Below are 20,003 nucleotides of genomic sequence, written 5' to 3'. Positions count from 1 at the left end.
ATCGTTTGTACCAGCTGCTAGGTGACATGCTTGGTCGTTGCATGGCATATGTTTCATATCATGCAGTGAGTTGACTTTAATTCAGACAAGTGACGTCAAGCAGACACTTGTAGCACAAGCAAGTTTCAAGTCTTTGTTATTTCCTTAATACCATCATTTTGCCTTGTGCAGCATTGAGATTTCAAAGATGCGAATCGAAAAAAGAGTGAAAGAACAAACAAATTTATCACGTGGATCAATTGCAATTGGAGAAGGATACAACGATGAACCAAGTGGATTGACAGCTTCAGTCGACGGTCAAGAACGCTTAGTCTTTTCGAGACAACAAATCTGTGATGATTTGTTAAATTCCTTACCAAAGCTACATGCGGCTTTACGGAGCAAACCGTCAAAAAGCGAGCATTGGAAACGTATACCAAGTAATAGTACACGAGTGAACACTTTTGAGTCGGTAGGAATACCATGCGATGATGGAGGAGCAGATGGAACGCAAGTTATCTACGCAGTAACGGCAATGACTTACTTACAATGCCATATCAATGAAGTGCTTAATGTTCTCGTGAGTCAGAAAACAAGTGACTATGAAGCGACAATGCGAGCGCTAAGTAGTAAGAGCTTTGAAGGAGGAGAAATTCTATATCATGAAAAATGTCAACTTCTTCCAATAGATCGAGACACAAGCAAAGGGAGTCCAGCACTCTTAGGTGTTCAAATGGCTGCATATCGTCCGAGTTGGCAACTTCGCATGGCTTCGAATCATTTACGTCATCCAGAACATCCACGTTCGCAGCGATTGTGCTTTGCATCATTGACACATCGATATCCAGAAGCTAATCGTGCTGTTCATGTGATGAAGACTCTGCCAAAGTCAGTTCATGACCAGATTATTCCTAAAGAGTATCGTTCTGCACTTCGTGATCCCGTGGATCATCTTGGCATTGCTTATGATATTGCATACGAATCGAGACAAGATCGAATACAACAGACACGAATTTTTCTTCATGCGTACGTAGGAATTCCAATTCAAGACCATAACAGTTCGACTTCTTCAAGATTGTGGGATCATCGAAACTCTAGTTCATTTACTTTGGAATCCAAGCATGTGATTGAACTACTGACGAATCAATTGAAAGAATTTGAGCATGTCATTGCCCGACGTCGTTATGGTCTTCAATCGTTCATTTACTTTCAACCTTCGCAAAGTATGGATACGAGCTTTGTACAGCATTTTAACATTTGTCATGTCTGTTTAAAACGCTTTTCGCTATTTCGACGAGAATTATACTGTCAAATTTGTGGTCATTTTGTCTGTGGAGAGTGCTCTCAACTCTATCAAGTTGAAGCACGAATAGGAAAAGTGCGTCAGAATCGACTATGTCTTTACTGTGTCAAGCGCGTGAACTCTTGTACTTTCAGTCTGGAAGACTTAAGTGCAGCTCTTGGACCAACTGTCGTACCATCCACAACTTTTCTTGATAATCATGAAGTAAACAAGAACGCTGCAACCTCATTAGGAACTACTTTATTCTACGACACTGACTTGATATCTCAAGACTCCAAGAAACGTTTAAGTGGATTTGCTCAACTTCGTCAAGTGCTACGAAAACTTACTACAAATCGATTGAAAACAACTCAGAACGTGCCTCTTACTAAAGAAAGCGTGCAGACACAACTGAGACACTATGTGGACCAATCACTTCAGAATTTTAAGCACAAGTTTGATGCTTCTTCATTAAAAGTCGCGGATTTAGTACGTGACTATCGCTTTGTATTTGATACTTCTCAAACGACATATGAAGACCTTCCACTTCCACCAACACCATCTTCAGCGAATGAAGCACGTCGATTGCATCATATTCAAACTGCAGGCGTTTTTGAGCCAGAGTACGATCATTCGGCCTTGAATTTGCTTGCTGAAGAAGCAGCAAAGCGACTTAAATGTCCTATTGGGTTTGTCTCGTTTGTAGATGACATTCTTTGTTACTCCAATGGAACGTATCAACTTCGAACTCCTCGTTCAGAAAGTATGTGCTCACATACCATTTATGTGGACAAACCCCTTGTGATTAAAAATGCTGAGAGCGACGTACGTTTTGCTCAACTCTTAGTAGTACGCGATGGCGGTATACGTTTCTATGTTGGATTTCCAATTCGAGCTCCAGATGGAGTGATCATTGCTACATTATGTACATGGGATCGAAAACCTCACTATAATATTTCTACAGCTGACTATGCTGTCATGCACACACTTTCGAAAGTCGCTGCTCACCTCATTACTCCACGAAATCAAGTAGTACGACTTCCTTATCAACCTCGAACTCATTCTGCTGCTAACTGTAGAATGAATTCACGGACTCGTCGTCATCAAGGTAATCACGAACAAAGTAGTTTGTTTAAAGATTAATTAATTAGATACGAACAAGACTTCATTATTTCTCATTTGACTAAACACTACTACATAAATGCTTTCTCTGCTACGCTCTTTTTAAGCTTTAAAGCTTGGCAATACGTTCTGTGATACGTACTGGAGAGTTAAACGTATCAAATGCTTGACCCCATCCATCGTCTTGATCAACACGTTTGTGGATGATATTCTTTTTCTTAACCGATAGAGCAACAACAGCCAAGGCAATACAAGCCACTGCCGCTGCAATGATTAAAGCCATCAAGACTGGACTTGTACTTGACGATATCTCTTCTGCTTTATTTGTCACGTATTTCGTCTCTAATTTCTCGTCTTGATCTGTCTCTTTCGTGTTTGACGTATTCTCTATCTCTTCTTCTTTAGACTGTAAAATCGACACATTGCTTCCAGATTCATTAGCCGCAAGTACTGTACCAACCTTAAACGTATCCTTGTCATTGTTTGATTTAGTCGAATAGAACAAATCGTATGGTTTTGAAGACGACGAAGTATCACTTGAAACGGGCATCAACTGCATTGACTTTGTATTTTGACTTCCAAAATTCGACATTCCTTCTGTACAATGATTACTTGAGAGATTGAGAGTCTCTGAAATTGTTTCACCTGCAATGGACGTAAGTTCGATAGGAACTGCAGACATATCGACATTCGAACCACCATCAAGCAGAAAATAGTAACATGACTCTACCATTGTCACACTTTGATGAGCAATTTTCATATTTGCAACCCCATTGAGAAAATTCGTTGGCTGAATTGCTAGCCATGACTTGCTACTGCCACTTTTTGTGCAATATTGGATATTACCATTTACAGGACAATCGACATATTTCCATTTGATATTGTAACGAGAAGAGTCACGACTACCTGTGACTTTTTGAAACACAGTCGTGGACAAATCCAAATCACCTTCTTTACATTCGAGACACCTGTCGACAATATATACAATCTCAGTAGTTGTCGTGTCACTGCATCGAGGGTCATCACACGACACTTGAGCACATCGACCACAATTTCGTGTTGAGTTCCACTGTTTATCGTTTAGTGCTGCATAATTTTCATTCATATCATGGTCGTACATCAAGTGACAATTTCCATCCGATACTTGTTTAAGTCTGTACGACGTCCCTTCACCCTTAAAGTATTTGTCGTCATCCGAAAATACCACCGTAGGCAGAAGTGTCACTATTAATGTTCTTCTGAATTGGACCATTGGGCATGTATGCAGTACAATTACAATTTGAAATGAGATGCTAATTCATTTCACATGTTAACGTAACTCGCTCATAAAGGCAGGGCGAACAAAGTGGAAGATGAGCTTCCATACTCCATGTGGCGAAATAGAACATAGGCGCTAGCACAGAATGATTTTCCGAAACTTCTTTAGTCCATAAGGCTTGAAATATTATTCTACCAATCAAAATTATGTAATTGATCTTAAAACTTTAATACTGAGCTATTTCTACGCAAGCAGAAGCTGAACATAATAAAATATTTGCGCTCCTTTACCTAGAAATAGAGTACATCTCAAACTTCACGACGCTTGGAAATTGCTCACCATAGATATTCTTACATATGCAGAAAATTACACAATTGGGAAGTGTTCAATTGACCTAAAACAATATTTGAATGGTAATTTTTAGTCGCAATGCATAAAATGATGCATGGAACAATCGAAATTCGACATTAAAGCTCGAGTTATATAATATGGTAACAGAGACATTTAATTTATTCCAGACGCTTTCGTAGTGCACGCCATGTTTAAACATCATTGTACCATCTTGTGTATTCACATAAGCGAATGGTGGTTCCACTGCCACTGATCTGCTCAATATCAAACAATAAACACACACTCTACACACTACAAGTCGATCAGAGCCACATTTGTGATTAAAATCTTTTCAAATCATCGTACTACCGTCACCTTAAATCGTGACGATTGTTGCCTTTTTCTTCATCTGCGTTGGGGAGCTAAAAGTGTCGAAAGACTTGGCCACATACTCATCGCGTCTTATACGATTCTTCTTTGCTTTGAACATAACCGCAGCCAGGGCTAACGCACAAATCGCGCCAGCTACAATAAGCACCACAACAAATGGACTCGTGCCACTTGTATGATCTTCATTATCGCCCGACTCGTTAGCTGTTGGCTCCGTATTCTCCTCTTGAGTCTCAATACCTTTCTCGTCGGTTTGTAGAATATTCACTGCAGTCTTTTTCTCATCAGCAGGTTCGACCGTACCAGCCTCATATGGACAATCTGTAAATTCCCATGTAAGCTTAAACAAGCCTGAAACACTCCCCGTAAGCTTTTCAAACATTACGGGTGACAAGTCAAGACCTTCGTCTTCGCATCCTTCACAATCACCCGCGACATATAAAATTACAGATTGATTTTTGCCTTTGCAATTGTCTTCGACACATGAGACTTCAATGCATTGTTTGCAATTTTGAGTCGCATCCCATTGATCGCTATTAATTGCAACGTAGTTGTCACCGATGCTTGGACTACATGTAGCGGCTGAAGCTTGGGCTACTGCCAATGCCGTGGCATCGCCTCGGAAGGTCACATCATCATCAATCGTAGCGAAGGTGAGAGCTGGCAATGTTACCGCAAGTAATGCAAATTGCTGAAGCATTCTCTGTTGATTGTACACTAACTTCTCTTTGAACGTTCTGAAATTGTAGTATGTCGAAAGAATGATTGAATATGGTCGAGTTGAAAAAAGGCATGACAATACGACACATCGTCAAGCCTTTTTAGGGTGGCAGATAAATTGAGCTTGACTTTGAATCAAGCTTGCCATTACGCACGTTGTAGGATCGAGAAGAAGTAATTGACGTCCAAGTGTTTCTAGCGCAACATGCGTGTCCTATCCATAAACGCACGTCTATTACAACTTTTCGTAGGGTGGACCATATTAAATTGAGAGCAATTTTGTGTCTTTACCATTTTTATGTAAATGTGCCGGGTTAGTTTTGGTGCACAAAAAGGTAATACGTCTCGACTAGGTTCTCCCAAAATTATTGTCTATGTAGCTAATATTGAACTCGACAGATTCTTAGTCTTTTTTTTCTTAAGTAAAGAGCAGAATATCCCAGTGACGACAATAAATGAAGTTGAGTTGTTGTCGTCTGGCCAATTTCTTTACCTCTTATAACTGGCTGCAAAGCTGGTAAATCTTGTGGTGCATTCGAGCGACAACAGCTTAATATTATATGGTAAAGGAGCTCACATTTATCACCACACTTACATTGTCCTTGTGTCTCCTACGACTGTACAGCATGTGGTTATCTATCCTACGTCATGCTATTGAACGGATTGTTGATATGATATAATGAAAGACAGTCCAACTCTCTCATTCTTGCATATCCATCTTGGAGCTAAACCAATGCATTTAATTGCAACCAATGGAAGAAAAAAGGTGTGATGATTCTGTCGGTGTCGCCGCATGTCAGGTAGATTGATGACAACGCTACTGATCGAAGGCCTTTTATATGCCCTAGCAGGAGCCGATATGTGACGATATAGGTTTTATCGTCCTGAATTGTAACGATGGTCCTAGTAAGTAACAAAAACATTTGTAAAAATAACATATGCACACTAGAAAGTGTAGTTAAGCAACCAATGATGTATAACTTGTCTAGATACAAAAATTGCATGCAAAGACCAAATGTTTCCACTTATAATTCAATTTCTACCACTCGAAAACTAACCGCCAAATTTACCAACGCAACAGAGTAATATTACCTCGTTGACATTAACAATTCCAAAAGTGGCGCCATCACTTATTCTCCTGACCAGCCAACGAGAAAGAAATCGTTTCTGGCTGACGGAGGTATCATCTAATCAATCTGCTACCATTGCAAGACTCTAGACAGCAGCGGCCTTTTTTCCAGTTGAACTTCACGCCAAGCCTCTGACTTTGAAACGTCGTTCTTTTCTTATCACTTATCGTATTTGCCTTTTCCCTCTCGTTACGGGCCGTAAAATATGTCGCATCGTGAGCTGAAACTTGCTTCTATTCATCATGCAAGCCATCGCTCTTCTTTTGAATCAGGTCTATATACGCACCATAGTAATTTTCCTGCTCTGCATGTCCCATTGTGTCGTCGTTCGAACGGCGTTCGAACATTTCAATAGGAAGATATTACGCTTACTCGCATATATAAGAAATCAAGGCTACCGCTTCTCGCGCTCCGTTTTTACTTGTCTTTTCTCTTTTAATATAAAGTGGAGTGCATATCAGTATCATTTCAATATTGTAGAAATTAATCTACCGCTTAAAGCGTTTAAGACATTAAATTTGATTGTTTCTAATTTCTAAATAGTCAAATGACAAAACTGCGAATGATTATAAAACTGCAAATGATAATAAAACCTTTGGAAGAAAAACATCATGTGAGTGATTTAATGTCTTTGTGCGGGATAATTTGGCACAGCATACGATACAATTGCACGAAGTTTACCATGAATCGTAATACTAGAAATGATGAGATTACATTCAGTGGTACATTCGGACAATTCGCCTCACGTCAAGAAACAAAGACATGGTAAAATGTATGTTTATACATAGTGCGAGTCTTTACAGAATTGATTTTGAATATACAAACCAATCGAAATAGCTTGGCAAACTAAAACAACTTGAATCTTTGGAAACCCTCGGTTCCGCTCCTAATTGAACCGTGCCAACCCAACCTCTCTGTGAATCTGAACGCGGACTCGGTGAGTCATAGCTCCCATACAAAGCGTGCAGCAACCGATTGGAGCCTGATAAATTGATGTTTTATGACAGTTAAGAAAATGAATCTGATCGGTGCCGACCCTCTAATGGTCATTACATGAAGGTGCATGTTTATGCCTTCTGTATGTATTGTGGGAGTTGATAATATTACAGTATGGTATTTCGAACATCGTACATGGAGTCACAACCCTTCTGTCTGGTACAGAATGTTGGCTCCTGTCTGGATGTGAACTGATGGTGAGCTCGGCGTGCTCTGTCTTTTGAAGTGGATGGTGTAAGCTAGTCTGTTCTACTGGATATTGTCCCTGAAAGTTGAAGTTCAAGCTTTTCGAAGTCAAGCTCCGTTAACCAATATCTTGTCTCTGTTTTTATAAGTAAGATCTATAAGAGCCCTTGGGGTGTTTTGCATCTAGCTAGGACCATAACTCATTTTGATTCAGTTGCGAATTTCCCTTTAAGGTAGTAAATCGTTCTTCTCCTTTCCAAGTCGGGACTGTCCTTCTCCCTCCACGTCGAGAATCGTTTTCTCGTCGCACAAGCGTGTGTGTTGTGTTTGAGGGACTGCTTGGGAACAGCGATCTCTTACATCCTCAGGATGAGTATTCAAATACCAAAGTCAGATGCCAAAAAGAATGCGTGAATTTATAGCTGCGATTCAGTTGACCAAAAAGGTACTCCTTTCCGCCACAATAGTCAGGGCATCCCTGCTTCAGTTGTTAATTGCGATTAAGCGCATAGATATTCCTTGTAGCTCATGGTTCCTAGCTTGTTATTTTTATCTGGATTGAGATTTTGAGTCTTTTGAATCGCCCACAATTCGCAAATGTTTTTTGTAGCAAAACAGACTTTCCCTTTGTAAATTATTGCGTTTGCTTTTCATTTGATCAGCACAATTTAACTATCTACTACCGGTAAAATTTTCATAGTCAGCCTTTTTTAATGCATTCAGTTGTAGCGACTCTGGAACATTGGTAGCTACATGTCTGACACGACTTTATTTAGCGCATGTCTTATGTCACTGAGTGACATCTACGAATCGATCATAGAAGGTTTCCTCTGACTTTCCTGCGATTCTTGCGAGATTTGACACAAGTGTGTAAAATCTTTTCATTCTAAACGTGACCTGGTCTCATCATAAGTATGGCGTTGCTGGAGTTCATCAGTCATAAATCGGCTGGAAGGAGACAACATTAGGATCCAAACATTACTCTCGAGAAAGCTTTGGTCAGTCATGAGCTCTTTCCCGCTAGGAGGCAGCAACGCTTTGGGCATAAAGCTGTAAAAAATGCTTAATCTTCGTGCCATATTTGGAACAATATAGTACACGTGTCGGTGAACTAGAATAGAGAGTACATACCGAATCATAGCGCATGAACATATAACACATTGCTTGACTGAAAAACTCAGAAGTGTCAGCGTATTGGTGCTGATGAGAGAGATGTGGATCCGTGGGGTAGAAGTACATTCTCTTAGCCTCGCGCAATGCAACACGCACAGTTATATATAGTATTCGCTAAAATAGAACAAATTCTTGACACATGTCATTTTCATAATAGGGAAGCAAACTTAAGATAATTTGCTAGGGATGAGATGGTTTCGCTTCTGAATGGAGCGCTCAAATCTAATATTTTCACATTTCTTATTGAAGAGTAGCTGTCCTACGTGGGAGACACGGCAGAGATTTTTTCAATCTTTATATGTTCACATAATAGTGAGTAGCAGATTATATACAAAAATTATGAATTCTATTACACAAAACTTCCCTCTCTCCAATTTTTATATATAATTATCAATTACTGAAATTAAAAAGTTATTTATTCTTTTTCTTAATTAGCTTCTCACATGCAAAGACCTCGATGTGCTTCAGTTTGGAGAGCGGTATATAATCAAACTTTGGTGAAGCTAAAAAATAAGCTTCTGGTGAATTTTAGCCCAGCTAATGTGTCCTGGCCGTATTCTTGTAATGGAGTGTACACATTCGGTTTTGATCGAAAAAAGCGAAAAAGGGTCTACAGCCAAGACATTTGAAGTTAGACTAAATTACACTAAGAGTACTTCAGTGGGACACGATGTTTTGCAAAGTGAAGAGGAACCATATCAACTGATGCACCGAAGATAAGCGCGCTGTTCTTCGCATCATACTAAATAAATCAATTTAAATGTCTATCGCAAAACTTTCCCCCCATAGGGTGTGCAACCTAGTTGTCGTACCTCATTTGCAAAGAAAGCTTCAAATTATCAAGTGCGTATCAAGACACGAAACAAAGATAAGCTTAATTCACCGCCTAGCGATCCGAGAGTATTTCTTGTAACTTGCTTTGTTTGTTATTTTATTTTCAAAGTGATAAATATATTGATAAATATACAACGATAAATCTACCTGTGGACCTCTGCGTCAAAAAGCTCCATCATCCGCATCAGAGCCAATACTTTAGTATTTTGGTGCTCTGCATAAAGATGTAACGCACGTACATCAGAATACGGTACGTACCTCATTACCCCCACGACCGGGAAGATTTTACGACAATGGAAAGATAAGGTGAATATTTGTGCTTATATAAAATAAATATACATATATTAAGACATCAAGCATATGACAACGCTTGACGAATATCCTTTGCTAATGGAGCGTATTTCTCCGACATGCTCCTGCCAGTCCAAAGTTTTTGCTCCTTATCCATATCATAAGCTCTTTTCTGGTAAAATTTTTCAGCTAAACGATTTCCTGATGAAGGCGCCATCCTTGCAGGCGACGTCTTTGAAGCTAATCTCGGTGAGAGATCGGGGAATTCTCTGATGTCAACCGTCATAAGGCCTTGCTGTGCAGTAACCCAGCTCTGTTGTCCTAACCGTGACACAAACGGCAGGGTCGTTTCCGAAATGAAAAGCCTGCTCTACGCTCCGCGTCTTTTATGCACAGATCGTACACTCCGAGCCCGATTTAAAGACCGAATGTGTCACGACCCTGTCCAGCTTGTAGGTAAGAGCTGGGAATTGATAGGAGAGCCGAAATTGCTCGTATGCAAGCGCTAAGTCACAACAACATTTGCAGATCAAATGATCTTGTGGTAACGGATGAAGATCTTTGGAAACTTCTCAGTGCGCCACGGCAAAACCCTTCCACGCCAATGCATGCGATGGTTCCGTAGCAAAACTGGCGCTTGAAAGTATCTTAAGGGCACCATCAATACAACAGGTTTCCTAACTTCAAAATTGATTTGACTTGCAGCGGTCAGGTAAGCCCGTACCCCCAAGAGAGCCGCACTATAATTTCTGTATGTGGACAGAGTGCCGAAGCATATCGCACTCGATTTGCGCACTCAGTGAGAAAATCCTGTCGCTAACCGCTCCGAGGCTTTACATATCATATTTTGAAAAGCCAACGTCATATATTGAGCGCTGTTTAATCCTTGGCAATGATAGAAAAAATCATATCGGAATCGCGGTAGGCAATCATCGTGAGTCTGTTGGTGTAGCTACCTGTATTGTATCAAGCTTGGACAAGGCAAGACCCCGACACAAGAAAAAGCGCTATGTTTGACCAATATTCCTCTAGAAAAAAGATGTAAGGTGCGCCAAGATATGGGCAGCAAAGACGACAGAGCGACCTTGCCAAAGTCGTACATCAGACTCATAAATGAAGGTAGACCTTTCACTCAATTGGATATTGAATAACAAGCCGGCTGACTCCGCCGCTGGCTAACCGCACCACTTGGAAGTGACAAACCACATGCTCGCTAAGCAGTACCAACGAAGGCAACATATTTGTGACGGGATTTCGTGGACTGTAATGCTTGAAACGGCACATTGACTTTTTCCAAAAGTCTCGGCGATCGTTCGAATGTTAAAAGCCACGTTACGGCTATGCTCTGCAAGATATGTCATTGTGCGATATGGTCAGAGGTGCATTTGGCAGGTCAAAACCGTTTTGTTGTCTTAAATTAGGAGATGTGTTAGCTACAGGGATGATAGGGACAAGTCTGAGTTTCAACAACGCGATTTCTACATTTAAATGTTTCTGATGAGCGAAATCGTGCTATCGCATTAACAAGCTAACGCGATTGCTAGTTTTGTTTGCACTCTCGTCGGAATATAACTAGTGTAGCCCAATCCATTTCTGGAGACGACATTTAGTTTGCGTTGAGTAGCACTGTACGTGCATCTGTATTCTTGAGACCACATTTCATAAAGAGTTTTGGCTGACATGAGCGCCTTTGACACCGTCACAAGACGATTAACGTGTCTGGGAAGGTGCTGCCAGTTAATTTTGATTGTTATCATGAGGTGAGTAAATGAAAGGTCGTGCGCTGAGTTTGTGATCCTATGGCTGAGAGCTAAAATACGCGTGTAACATGCTGATATCAGAAGATGCCAAAAAACACATTCATATATAGTAAATGAAAGCTAAATACGAGAAACTTTTAACACATGCACATACTGGTTTCTAGAACAAATTTGCTGTCACACTCCATCGGATCGACCACGACTTAAGAGCAATTTTTCTCAGCACCGCTGTGTCTCTACGCGAGAGCTCGGATAAAGCCAGACGTCACACAATGAATCAGCTTCATATTACAATTTGGCGTGAAAGTTTCCCGCTGGGCATGTCAAATCTGGTGCAGCGGGACTGCAGTAGCTCTTTGCTTAGAGGAAGCGAAACTAAGATACTAGAACCAGTACTAGTGTAGCGGATCGCAATTCGATTGCTCCAATAGTAACCACAACCTTAACCCAAGGCAAATATACTATTTTATTGAAATTCCAAACTGTATTTCCTTTGTTTATTTGCGACAGAGCCGCCTATATCTTAATATACAAAATTTTAAATTATATAGTAAAACCTAATCAAAATGCATAAATACAGGCAGTCCCGTCACGCAGTGGCTTCTTGTAAGATGAAGCCCCACCATTGTGTGGTCACGCCATTTTTTTGGCCCGTTCCTTTATACCAGAGTACGTGTAACCCCGTTCCACCCACCCCCATTAAAATCCCACAACTCACATTAAATCACCTTTACGTTCTCAGGACCTTCTTCACGCATTCTCTGCTCAATGAGCCATGTGTCTACGACACGAAGATTCCCAGCCTCACTGGTTTCGAGAACACCCGCGAGCAGAGCCCTTCCTCATCTCCTGCACGCGGTGCAACTCCAGACAGTACGTCCGCGGCTTCAAGGGAAGCGTATCTCAAGCCCTCGGCAACTGGGCGCCGCGCACCACGCCCGTCACCGGCGACGGGTTTTCTCACCGAGCCTTCGGAGTAAGTCGACTATGAGTCGAATACTCTTTTCCCAGGATGGATAGAAGAGGAGGGCTAGTTGCGCCAACGCCACGACGTGATTTCATCTCGATCCTTGCGGACACCGTGGTCGTGACCCAACCTCTCGACTTCCGAGGGAAGTAATGTCATTTACAGTCGCCTCAACGAGGGACAGGAGCCGCAGTTGGAGGCTATCGACAAGGCGGCTCTCATGCGGTCGTGTTCGCGGTCCGTAACGGGGTTACACGCACCCTGGTAACAGGTGTGTGTGTCACACGAGATTATCGTGGCTTTACGGCGCCCAAATAAGAATACGGTACGTGACTGGGTAGCCAGTAGTTATACATGTTTCTAGATTTTGCTCTACATACTTTAGGAAGACTATACATTTAAAATTAGGCGGCTTTGCCGCAGATAAAAAAATAAAGTATTTGAACGGAAGCGTTAATTAGCTTTGGGAAGGCAATAATTTTTCTTGGAGTAAGCGGATTGCGATCCGCTAACTCATCCATGGTTCTTGTAAAGAACGAAAGGTCGGTGACCTAAAGTACGCTCCCTCAAGCGCTTTGCTTCGGTAGCGCCGCTGCAGTGACAAGAAGCCGCTACGTGGCGGGACTGCCAGTAGTTATGCATATAACTTAGATTCTACAATGAAAATAGGAAAACCTAGATATTTAGATATAGGCGGCTCTGCCGCAAAAAAAATTAATAAATACACTTTGGATTTTGAACGGAAGAGTGTAATTGCCTTGGATAAGGTTTTGGGTACTTGTGGTAGTCGCGGATTGCGATCCGCTACGCTCATACTGGTTCTAGTATAAAAGGTATGGTCTATATCATTAGTCACCTTCCTCTAAGCAATGAGCTATGGTAGCCCCGCTGCAGGTCGGAACCAACTTTGCGCCAGCCACCTACCGTCCGCACGGTGCGTGATGCTTGGGTAGTATGTAAACCGAAGTGAATGTCTATGAGGACCTTAGTTCGCTACGCTGTGCTTCCTTTAAGCCTATTTGATGTAACTTAATTTATTTAGAGGAATTTGCAATTGCCAGTACGTCTCTAAGCATAACTGTAAGCATGGATCTTGCCGTACGTATCACTGATATTCTTGTCACGGCATCGCTTGCCCGTACATGCATCAAGTGGCGTCATCATAACAATAAAATAAGAGAGTTTTGTCGTCCGTTCGAAGCATTGAGGAGCGCAACTGGTCAGTTTACCAAATCAAAATGGATATATTGCGAGTTCAAGCTGCTGTGGCAGACTTTGTTCGAAATTTGAACTTAATAAGCTCATATTACAATTGTATCCACAATGTGTAGCGTTTGCGATTTCTTAAAGTCGCTATGGTATCGCTACTTTGCAGGCAGACCATGCACCAACAAATATTTTCTAGCTTAAACCGGGTGCGGGACTAAAGTTGTCGACGGGTTTTGTTACAATTACTCAGATCAAAGCCGCCAAAGCGGTGGCGATGACCTCATACACGACACTGTAGTGTCAGTGACTGTCGACATCGAGCCGCGCAGCTAAGCAAGTACCAGTCTTGCTGCCACAATTTGAATAGCTCTATGGCCTAAACATGAGCGCAATCATAATGCATTAAATTAACGTACAATTCAGCTTTGTCGAGACTATCATGTGAAATACCAAGCTTTTGGTATAGAACCAAGAAGTTCTGATAATAGTTTTAATAAAAGTTATATATTCTTCTTCTACTTTTATTGCATTTAAATGGGGAAGAATAGTATATGATTTCTTTATGTGATTTCAAAATGATTTTAAATCATTATTTTAGTAGATTACATATCTGTATCTGAGAACTGAGAACTTAAATGCATTCTGATATAACCGTCTGACCGGCTTCAAAATAAATAATAAGATGTAACCCTTCACTACTAAAGACGAAATTCTACATGCATTTATTGCTTTTTGACCTGATGATGAATATGCTGGCCACCCCGCAAGTCATCTATTCAGAAGAATACCCCCCCAGCTCTCTGCTTCAGCTGTCAACCTTCACTTTCGCGCATGCAGATGGTGCGTTCAGCTGCTTTTGCCTCCCATTCCCCATCGACCGGCCCCTTTGCGTGAAGCTGGCTTGACTGTCGGGTCCGCACCCAAAACCTAGCCGGGTACCACGGTCATCTCCCATCTTTTTCGGATTCCTGCGCTGTCTTTGGCTCTCCAACTGGATCATCGCTAGCCACTTATCCGGCAACGCCGTCGCCTCTAACGTCTGCGCTTACCGCGATTCCGGTCGTCGTGCCTGCTAATGCGGTCGACCCCGACGATGAGCTCATAGACGCGTCCCCAGCTTTGGTCAACTCATCTCCTGATGCTGCTGTTTCGAACGACGAGTCGATGGATCTCACGCAGCTCACCGTCAACCCTTCCCCGCATACAAGCATCGGCACCTGTCCGATGGTGGCGCACTTGTTGCGGTAGCAAGAAGTTATTCGGCGCGATAACGCTGAAGTCAAAGCTGTTCGCTGCGTATAGAAATCTCGAAGCCCCTCCCCTGTGACATCGAAGCGATCGAGCTTAGTACGCCGCTGGTTGTGACTAGCTATTCATCTCGGCTCACAAGGAACAGGCGCGAGAGTATGATCTTCCGCGCGCCAAATTTGACGTGGTGATTGGCAGCAATTAGATGTTCGTTAAGACTCCGCTGGATAAGATCATGGTCTTGCTGGCTGGCAAGCACCATGGTAATGAAGCTCTCGATCAGCCGTACGGCAAGTTCGCGATCGGGAAGTATTGAAGCTCTCCGGTGGCAACCTGCACGTAAAAGTGAATTTCTAAACTGTTCAAAGCTGGAGCGCACAAAGCCCATCGTCCTTGGTAGTGTATTCGTGTTCGAGGAGTTCGACATCCGGTGTATCGCAAGAATGCTCTGATCCAGTGGGAACGTCTGCCATTTGGCTACCGCTCGCACCACGACATCGACCGTGGGACGACCAATGACGAGACAGCGTGCCCAGAGAGCCTGCCTCACAGCTGCGGCAGCATTAACAAACGTCATCGAGCTCGTACGCGCGATCAGCGAAAGCTCCACTAAAGCAAACCTTGCCTCAAAGTCTTTTGAGAAAACCAAAAACGGAATGGTTAGCTCCAGAGCGGAGCTCAGCATGGTCAGCAACCTGCTGCCAACCAACCCGTAAACTTCCCATTAAATCGGGTCGGCGCAGTGTCGGTCTCGATTTGCAACGGCTCGAGCGTCAAGATCTCTACCCCAGGAAGTCCGAAGACGAAGAATCCGCCAATGTTGCTCTTGTCCGACGACGTCACCACCGTAAAGAACACGAGGTTTTTTGAAATCAATTACACAGCTCTTCTGGTGAAGCAGAAACCGTTGCCAATTGATGGTATCGCAGCCGAGAACTACTTTCATGCGCTCTGTGAGGCGTTTAGAGTTCAGTCAGCAGCAAGCACGGAGCTGCTCAAACTGTTTCTTCCTCGCGGTGGGCGATGCGACGCACTCGATTTCGTCGCGATCTACCCGCTTCGCCATGACGACCTGTTCAAGTGGAGCTGACGTCGACGTGGTGGCAAACGACTTAGATTGGGGAATTCAAGACACGATGGTAGATTACGAGGCATGGCCTTCCACCAAACGAGCGTACATCGTTCGGTGATCTAATTCCACTCGAACACTGAACTGCACATCGAGCAGACGTCACGAATGCACATTCATACAACACACCACCGATATATCGGTATGGTGCTTGATCCACAACGAAGATTTATGCTGGATGTGTCCAGAAGCTTCGGGCTGAGACTGCTTGAAACCTCGTGCGCGAAATCAGCGCGTGGCCGATGTGGCTAGACTTTGTGGGACTATATACAATTATATTTTTGCGAGCGTGACACCTGGTTCACCGGCAAAGTAGCTGCGGAGACTGTATAAGGAGACAACACAGATCGTAAATTCGACTTGGAGCGTCGCAAGTTGTGTTCTCGCCGTCGCGCAGCGAGCAAATCCGTCTGTTTCTTCATTTAGGCTGCAAAGCGGTGTGAAGACGTGTTTGCTTCCGGAAATCTCGAGACTGCACTTTCGTACTGTGTAGACACTCAAGCCACTGATGAAGCCACATCCAGCGACAGTTCACTCGCAGCGAGTCGACGAAGCGCAAATTTAGGTGTTCGTTAACTCTGGCACGCATTTGAGCATGATCATGCTACCTGTCATTAAAGTCTTGCAATTTCGGCTCGCCGTCCGTCTACTACCGGTGCGCTCGAGGTTTTGGTTCCTCGAGGCAACAAACCCGCGCAGTTGGTACTGTATTCAGGACGGGTATGACTTCATCGAGACCGAGCAGCACTTGTTTTTTGGCTGCGTGTTCCCATCGCAGCGCTGTTTGCAGGTGCTCGAGCTGGTATCGCCGCTCTTCGTTGAGCATCCAACATGGCTAATTATTACTCTGAATAAAAAAAAGTGTCAGTACGCATAACTGGAAGTTTGCGATGATTTAGTTGGCGATATCTGGCACGTTCTCCGTAAGGTTGCATAGGTCCGACTGCGATCGGTGTCTATTCGACAGACGACAACCCACACGGACGCTTACAGCGCTCCAGGTGATCCACGCGACTTTTTTTGCTCGCATTTGGTACCTCCAACGACCTCTACTCGCGAGGGACGCAGTCTAACGACTGTGCAAGGTGCAACAAAAGCTGAAAACTCACCCGGTCTTTGGTGAGTTTGTCAAATGTTTTCCAGGTATCATTAATTTTTGGGATCCCGCACAGCGTGAGAATCTCTCAGAATCGCACGGCGGCAGACATAGGATATAAAATTTGACGGGTTATAGAGGGACTCTCTCAGTCGCGCGTCACTTTCGATTTCCCGGCTCCTGCACAACCGAATTCTGCACATTAAGATAACCCCGCCGACCCAGACCAACTCATTTAGAGCCACCCGGTCAAGCTCAACTTGTGTAGTAGCCGGGGGCTTGACCACGTATACGCTCAATGAGCGAGTGATCGCGTACTTCGCTCCTGTAGCGGAATCCGCCAAGCGGAAGAAACGAATATTCTGGACCGACCGTGGATGCGCGCGCATTAGCCTCCTCGCGGGCAGCCTCCAGCTGCTGTTCCTATGCTTCGTCAAGACGATGAATAATGATACCACTTCTTATGGAAGCCGAGAGGTCGGAAAACGGACACGGTGCTCGCAAGCTTCGAGCAGGGCTCACGTTGCGCCGTTGGCGCTCCTTGCCCTCCTCTTCTTCTCAACCTAGAGAAGGAGTATCCGATTCGCAGTCGACTTCCTCCAAATCCTTGACAGGTTTATCCGTAGCCCGTGGCGGGCGCGGTGTACGGTGCTCGATTGCCGAGGGCTTAAGATGCGCTTTCTTTGATGCCGCGAACGTGCTGTCCGAAGTTCACCACGCGCGGGAGACAACGAATGGCTCTGCCCGTTGTCGCTCTCAGTGCCGGTGAGGCTTGGTCCTACACAAAGGGATTATGGGCGTGAAGAAAGTCCTGAGGTCGTAGAGGTGTCTTAGAAATGTGAGCCTCGTATGAGGCGACAGTTTCATGTGAATTGTGGATATTCACAATTTTGATGGAGGAGAGTGTAACTGGGTCACACAAGATGGTCACATATTAGTTTATTATTTAATTAAAAGTACCTATAGATTCAGGCATAGACGGCTTTGATGCAAATAAAACAAACAAATACAGTTCACATTCCGAACGGAAGAGTATATTGCCTTGGGTTAAGGTTGTGGTTACTCATGAGTAAGCGGATTAAGATCCGCTACACTCATACTGGTTTTAGTATAGAACGTAAGGTCGGTGACCTTAGCTTTGCTTCCTCTGAGCTGCGGCAGCCCTGCTACAACAGATGGCACGGTTGATCAAACTTTCTTAACGCTGTTACAGCTTCTGTGCAGGACGTGATGTAGTCCGGGTTGACCAATGGATTTGCAAATTTCTCCGTGAAGATCTCGGATGGCGGAAGCGTCAGTAAGCCGAGGTCTTGTTAAAGCGCGAATGTGTATCGCTGTCCTGAGTGTTTATCACGGTTGAGATGACAAGAAATGACTGCGGTCGTAGTCGCCAGCGTGTATCTTTGCTTGGGCGATTAATGACGGCTGGAATCTGGTGTCTGATAGGTAAGGGAGTGGAAAGTACTGGGTGTCACAGTATAGCCGGTTGGAGTGTAAGGGCGCCTGCAAAATGTTGCCTTGCTCAAAAGCAATAAAGCATTATGCGTCACACATTTTGGATATTTTTTTTAATTTTGGGCTTACAGTCCTTTGGCCTGTCAGCCCGAGACCGTTCAACAGACGGACGTACACCAAGGGACTCTACTTAAGGCCTATAACTAGCCAAATCGCGCACCATTGAGGACGGTTACATGTATGTGGAGGAAGATTACAGGGCACAAAATTACTATTCGATCCAAATTTTTTTTTACATTTTCGCAACACAGGAGGAAATCTGTCTACTTTGAATACGATTTTTTACTTTCTCGGGATTGCATTGATCGAAGTCCTATCAGCACGCTTTTGGAAGGAATTTGCTGTCAAATTCAGACCAGAGGAACGTACCTCTGGTCTGATAAACAAGAACGTACCTCTGGTCTGATAAACAAGAACGTTTATCAGACCAGTAAATTAGTGTGTCACTCCACCCATGTGCCGGATTGACGATGATGGGGAACGTCAATTTTCGAGCCAGGTATATCCGGATCCAATTTTGGAAAGGCGAAACCCGACCAGAAATACACCACCACACGGCTTAAAAGTGCTCCCATCTTATGGAGATGCATTGCCCTCCGTTGGCTCACAGCCTGATCAGCAGAAGTAAATGGTGTTGGGATCTTTGCGGCGAGTCGCCTTGAAATTTTGACATAACATCTCAGAAACTTGTTGAAAAACTTACTTTTTTTATAGTCTAAATGGGTTCATCAAAGAAAAATATCATAAATAGTGAGTCTGGCATTATGGATCGATGTCTACAGTCGCTGTAACTTCCAGCGTTAAGCACGTTATCTTCACCACCGTCATAATGCGTCGGTAGACCTGGAGTATATTTGCAAAGAGTGCTAACTTAATTTTATCCGATGATATGCATAGGGTAGGTTCGAATCTCCAGTAGAGCGGGTGTCAGTATGAAAAATTGGACTTTAGTCGATGTATGAGATGAACATAGTACAGGAACAACGAGCAGCGACTCTTTTTCAGACTTTCTGCAAGTTCATTGACTCAGTGGGTTGCTTTGCACTGGATGTACGAGCATATGATTTCAAATTTCTCAGACCAGAAAGTATAAAAATTAGATATCATTCTCCAAAACCTTGAAAGTTGTAAACATTCTGAACGCTTTATCTGTTTTTCTTTACAGAATGCTTCAAGTTTACGTCGACAAAAAGGATAAATACTATTTCGAAATATGAACTAGTTACTTAAATTACAATGTGAGTATAAGATCGGATGGACGAGAGTTGGCAATGTTCTTTCTTTGTATTCAATATACATCTAATTCCAAGCTTGCAATCCAGCATCTGGCTATCTTGCTCGATGATCCAGCCAGTCATTCAACAAGTCACAATTTTTTAGAGCTCAGA

General features: G+C 43.3%; 5 protein-coding genes across 5 annotated transcripts; 2 read left to right on the top strand and 3 right to left on the bottom strand.

Annotated features, from left to right (window-relative positions):
- Positions 1–187: 187 nt before the first annotated feature.
- PHALS_12273 (Phosphatidylinositol-4-phosphate 5-kinase and related FYVE finger-containing proteins) lies at positions 188–2,404 on the top strand (the record flags this gene model as incomplete). Its single annotated transcript, XM_024727793.1, has 1 exon — positions 188–2,404. The coding sequence occupies one exon, from the start codon at positions 188–190 to the stop codon at positions 2,402–2,404; it is 2,217 nt and encodes a 738-aa protein (XP_024578335.1).
- Positions 2,405–2,492: 88 nt separating this feature from the next.
- PHALS_12272 (RlpA-like double-psi beta-barrel domain) lies at positions 2,493–3,503 on the bottom strand (the record flags this gene model as incomplete). The annotated part of the gene is made up of 1 exon (XM_024727792.1): positions 2,493–3,503. The coding sequence occupies one exon, from the start codon at positions 3,501–3,503 to the stop codon at positions 2,493–2,495; it is 1,011 nt and encodes a 336-aa protein (XP_024578334.1).
- Positions 3,504–4,276: 773 nt separating this feature from the next.
- On the bottom strand, positions 4,277–5,061 carry PHALS_12271 (RlpA-like double-psi beta-barrel domain; the record flags this gene model as incomplete). The annotated part of the gene is made up of 3 exons (XM_024727790.1): positions 4,277–4,283; positions 4,347–4,393; positions 4,465–5,061. The coding sequence occupies 3 exons, from the start codon at positions 5,059–5,061 to the stop codon at positions 4,277–4,279; spliced, it is 651 nt and encodes a 216-aa protein (XP_024578333.1).
- Positions 5,062–9,212: 4,151 nt separating this feature from the next.
- On the bottom strand, positions 9,213–9,663 carry PHALS_12270 (uncharacterized protein; the record flags this gene model as incomplete). The annotated part of the gene is made up of 2 exons (XM_024727789.1): positions 9,213–9,308; positions 9,556–9,663. The coding sequence occupies 2 exons, from the start codon at positions 9,661–9,663 to the stop codon at positions 9,213–9,215; spliced, it is 204 nt and encodes a 67-aa protein (XP_024578332.1).
- A 9,026-nt stretch (positions 9,664–18,689) lies between these two features.
- Positions 18,690–20,003, top strand: PHALS_14586 (uncharacterized protein). Its single transcript, XM_036407505.1, has one exon. The coding sequence runs from the start codon at positions 18,796–18,798 to the stop codon at positions 19,081–19,083; it is 288 nt and encodes a 95-aa protein (XP_036263202.1). The 5' UTR covers positions 18,690–18,795; the 3' UTR covers positions 19,084–20,003.

This window comes from Plasmopara halstedii (genome assembly GCF_900000015.1).
Source record: "Plasmopara halstedii genome assembly, contig: Scaffold_614, whole genome shotgun sequence".
In the NCBI taxonomy this organism is placed as follows: Eukaryota; Oomycota; class Peronosporomycetes; order Peronosporales; family Peronosporaceae; genus Plasmopara; species Plasmopara halstedii.
This window is presented reverse-complemented; position numbering and strand designations above follow the sequence as displayed.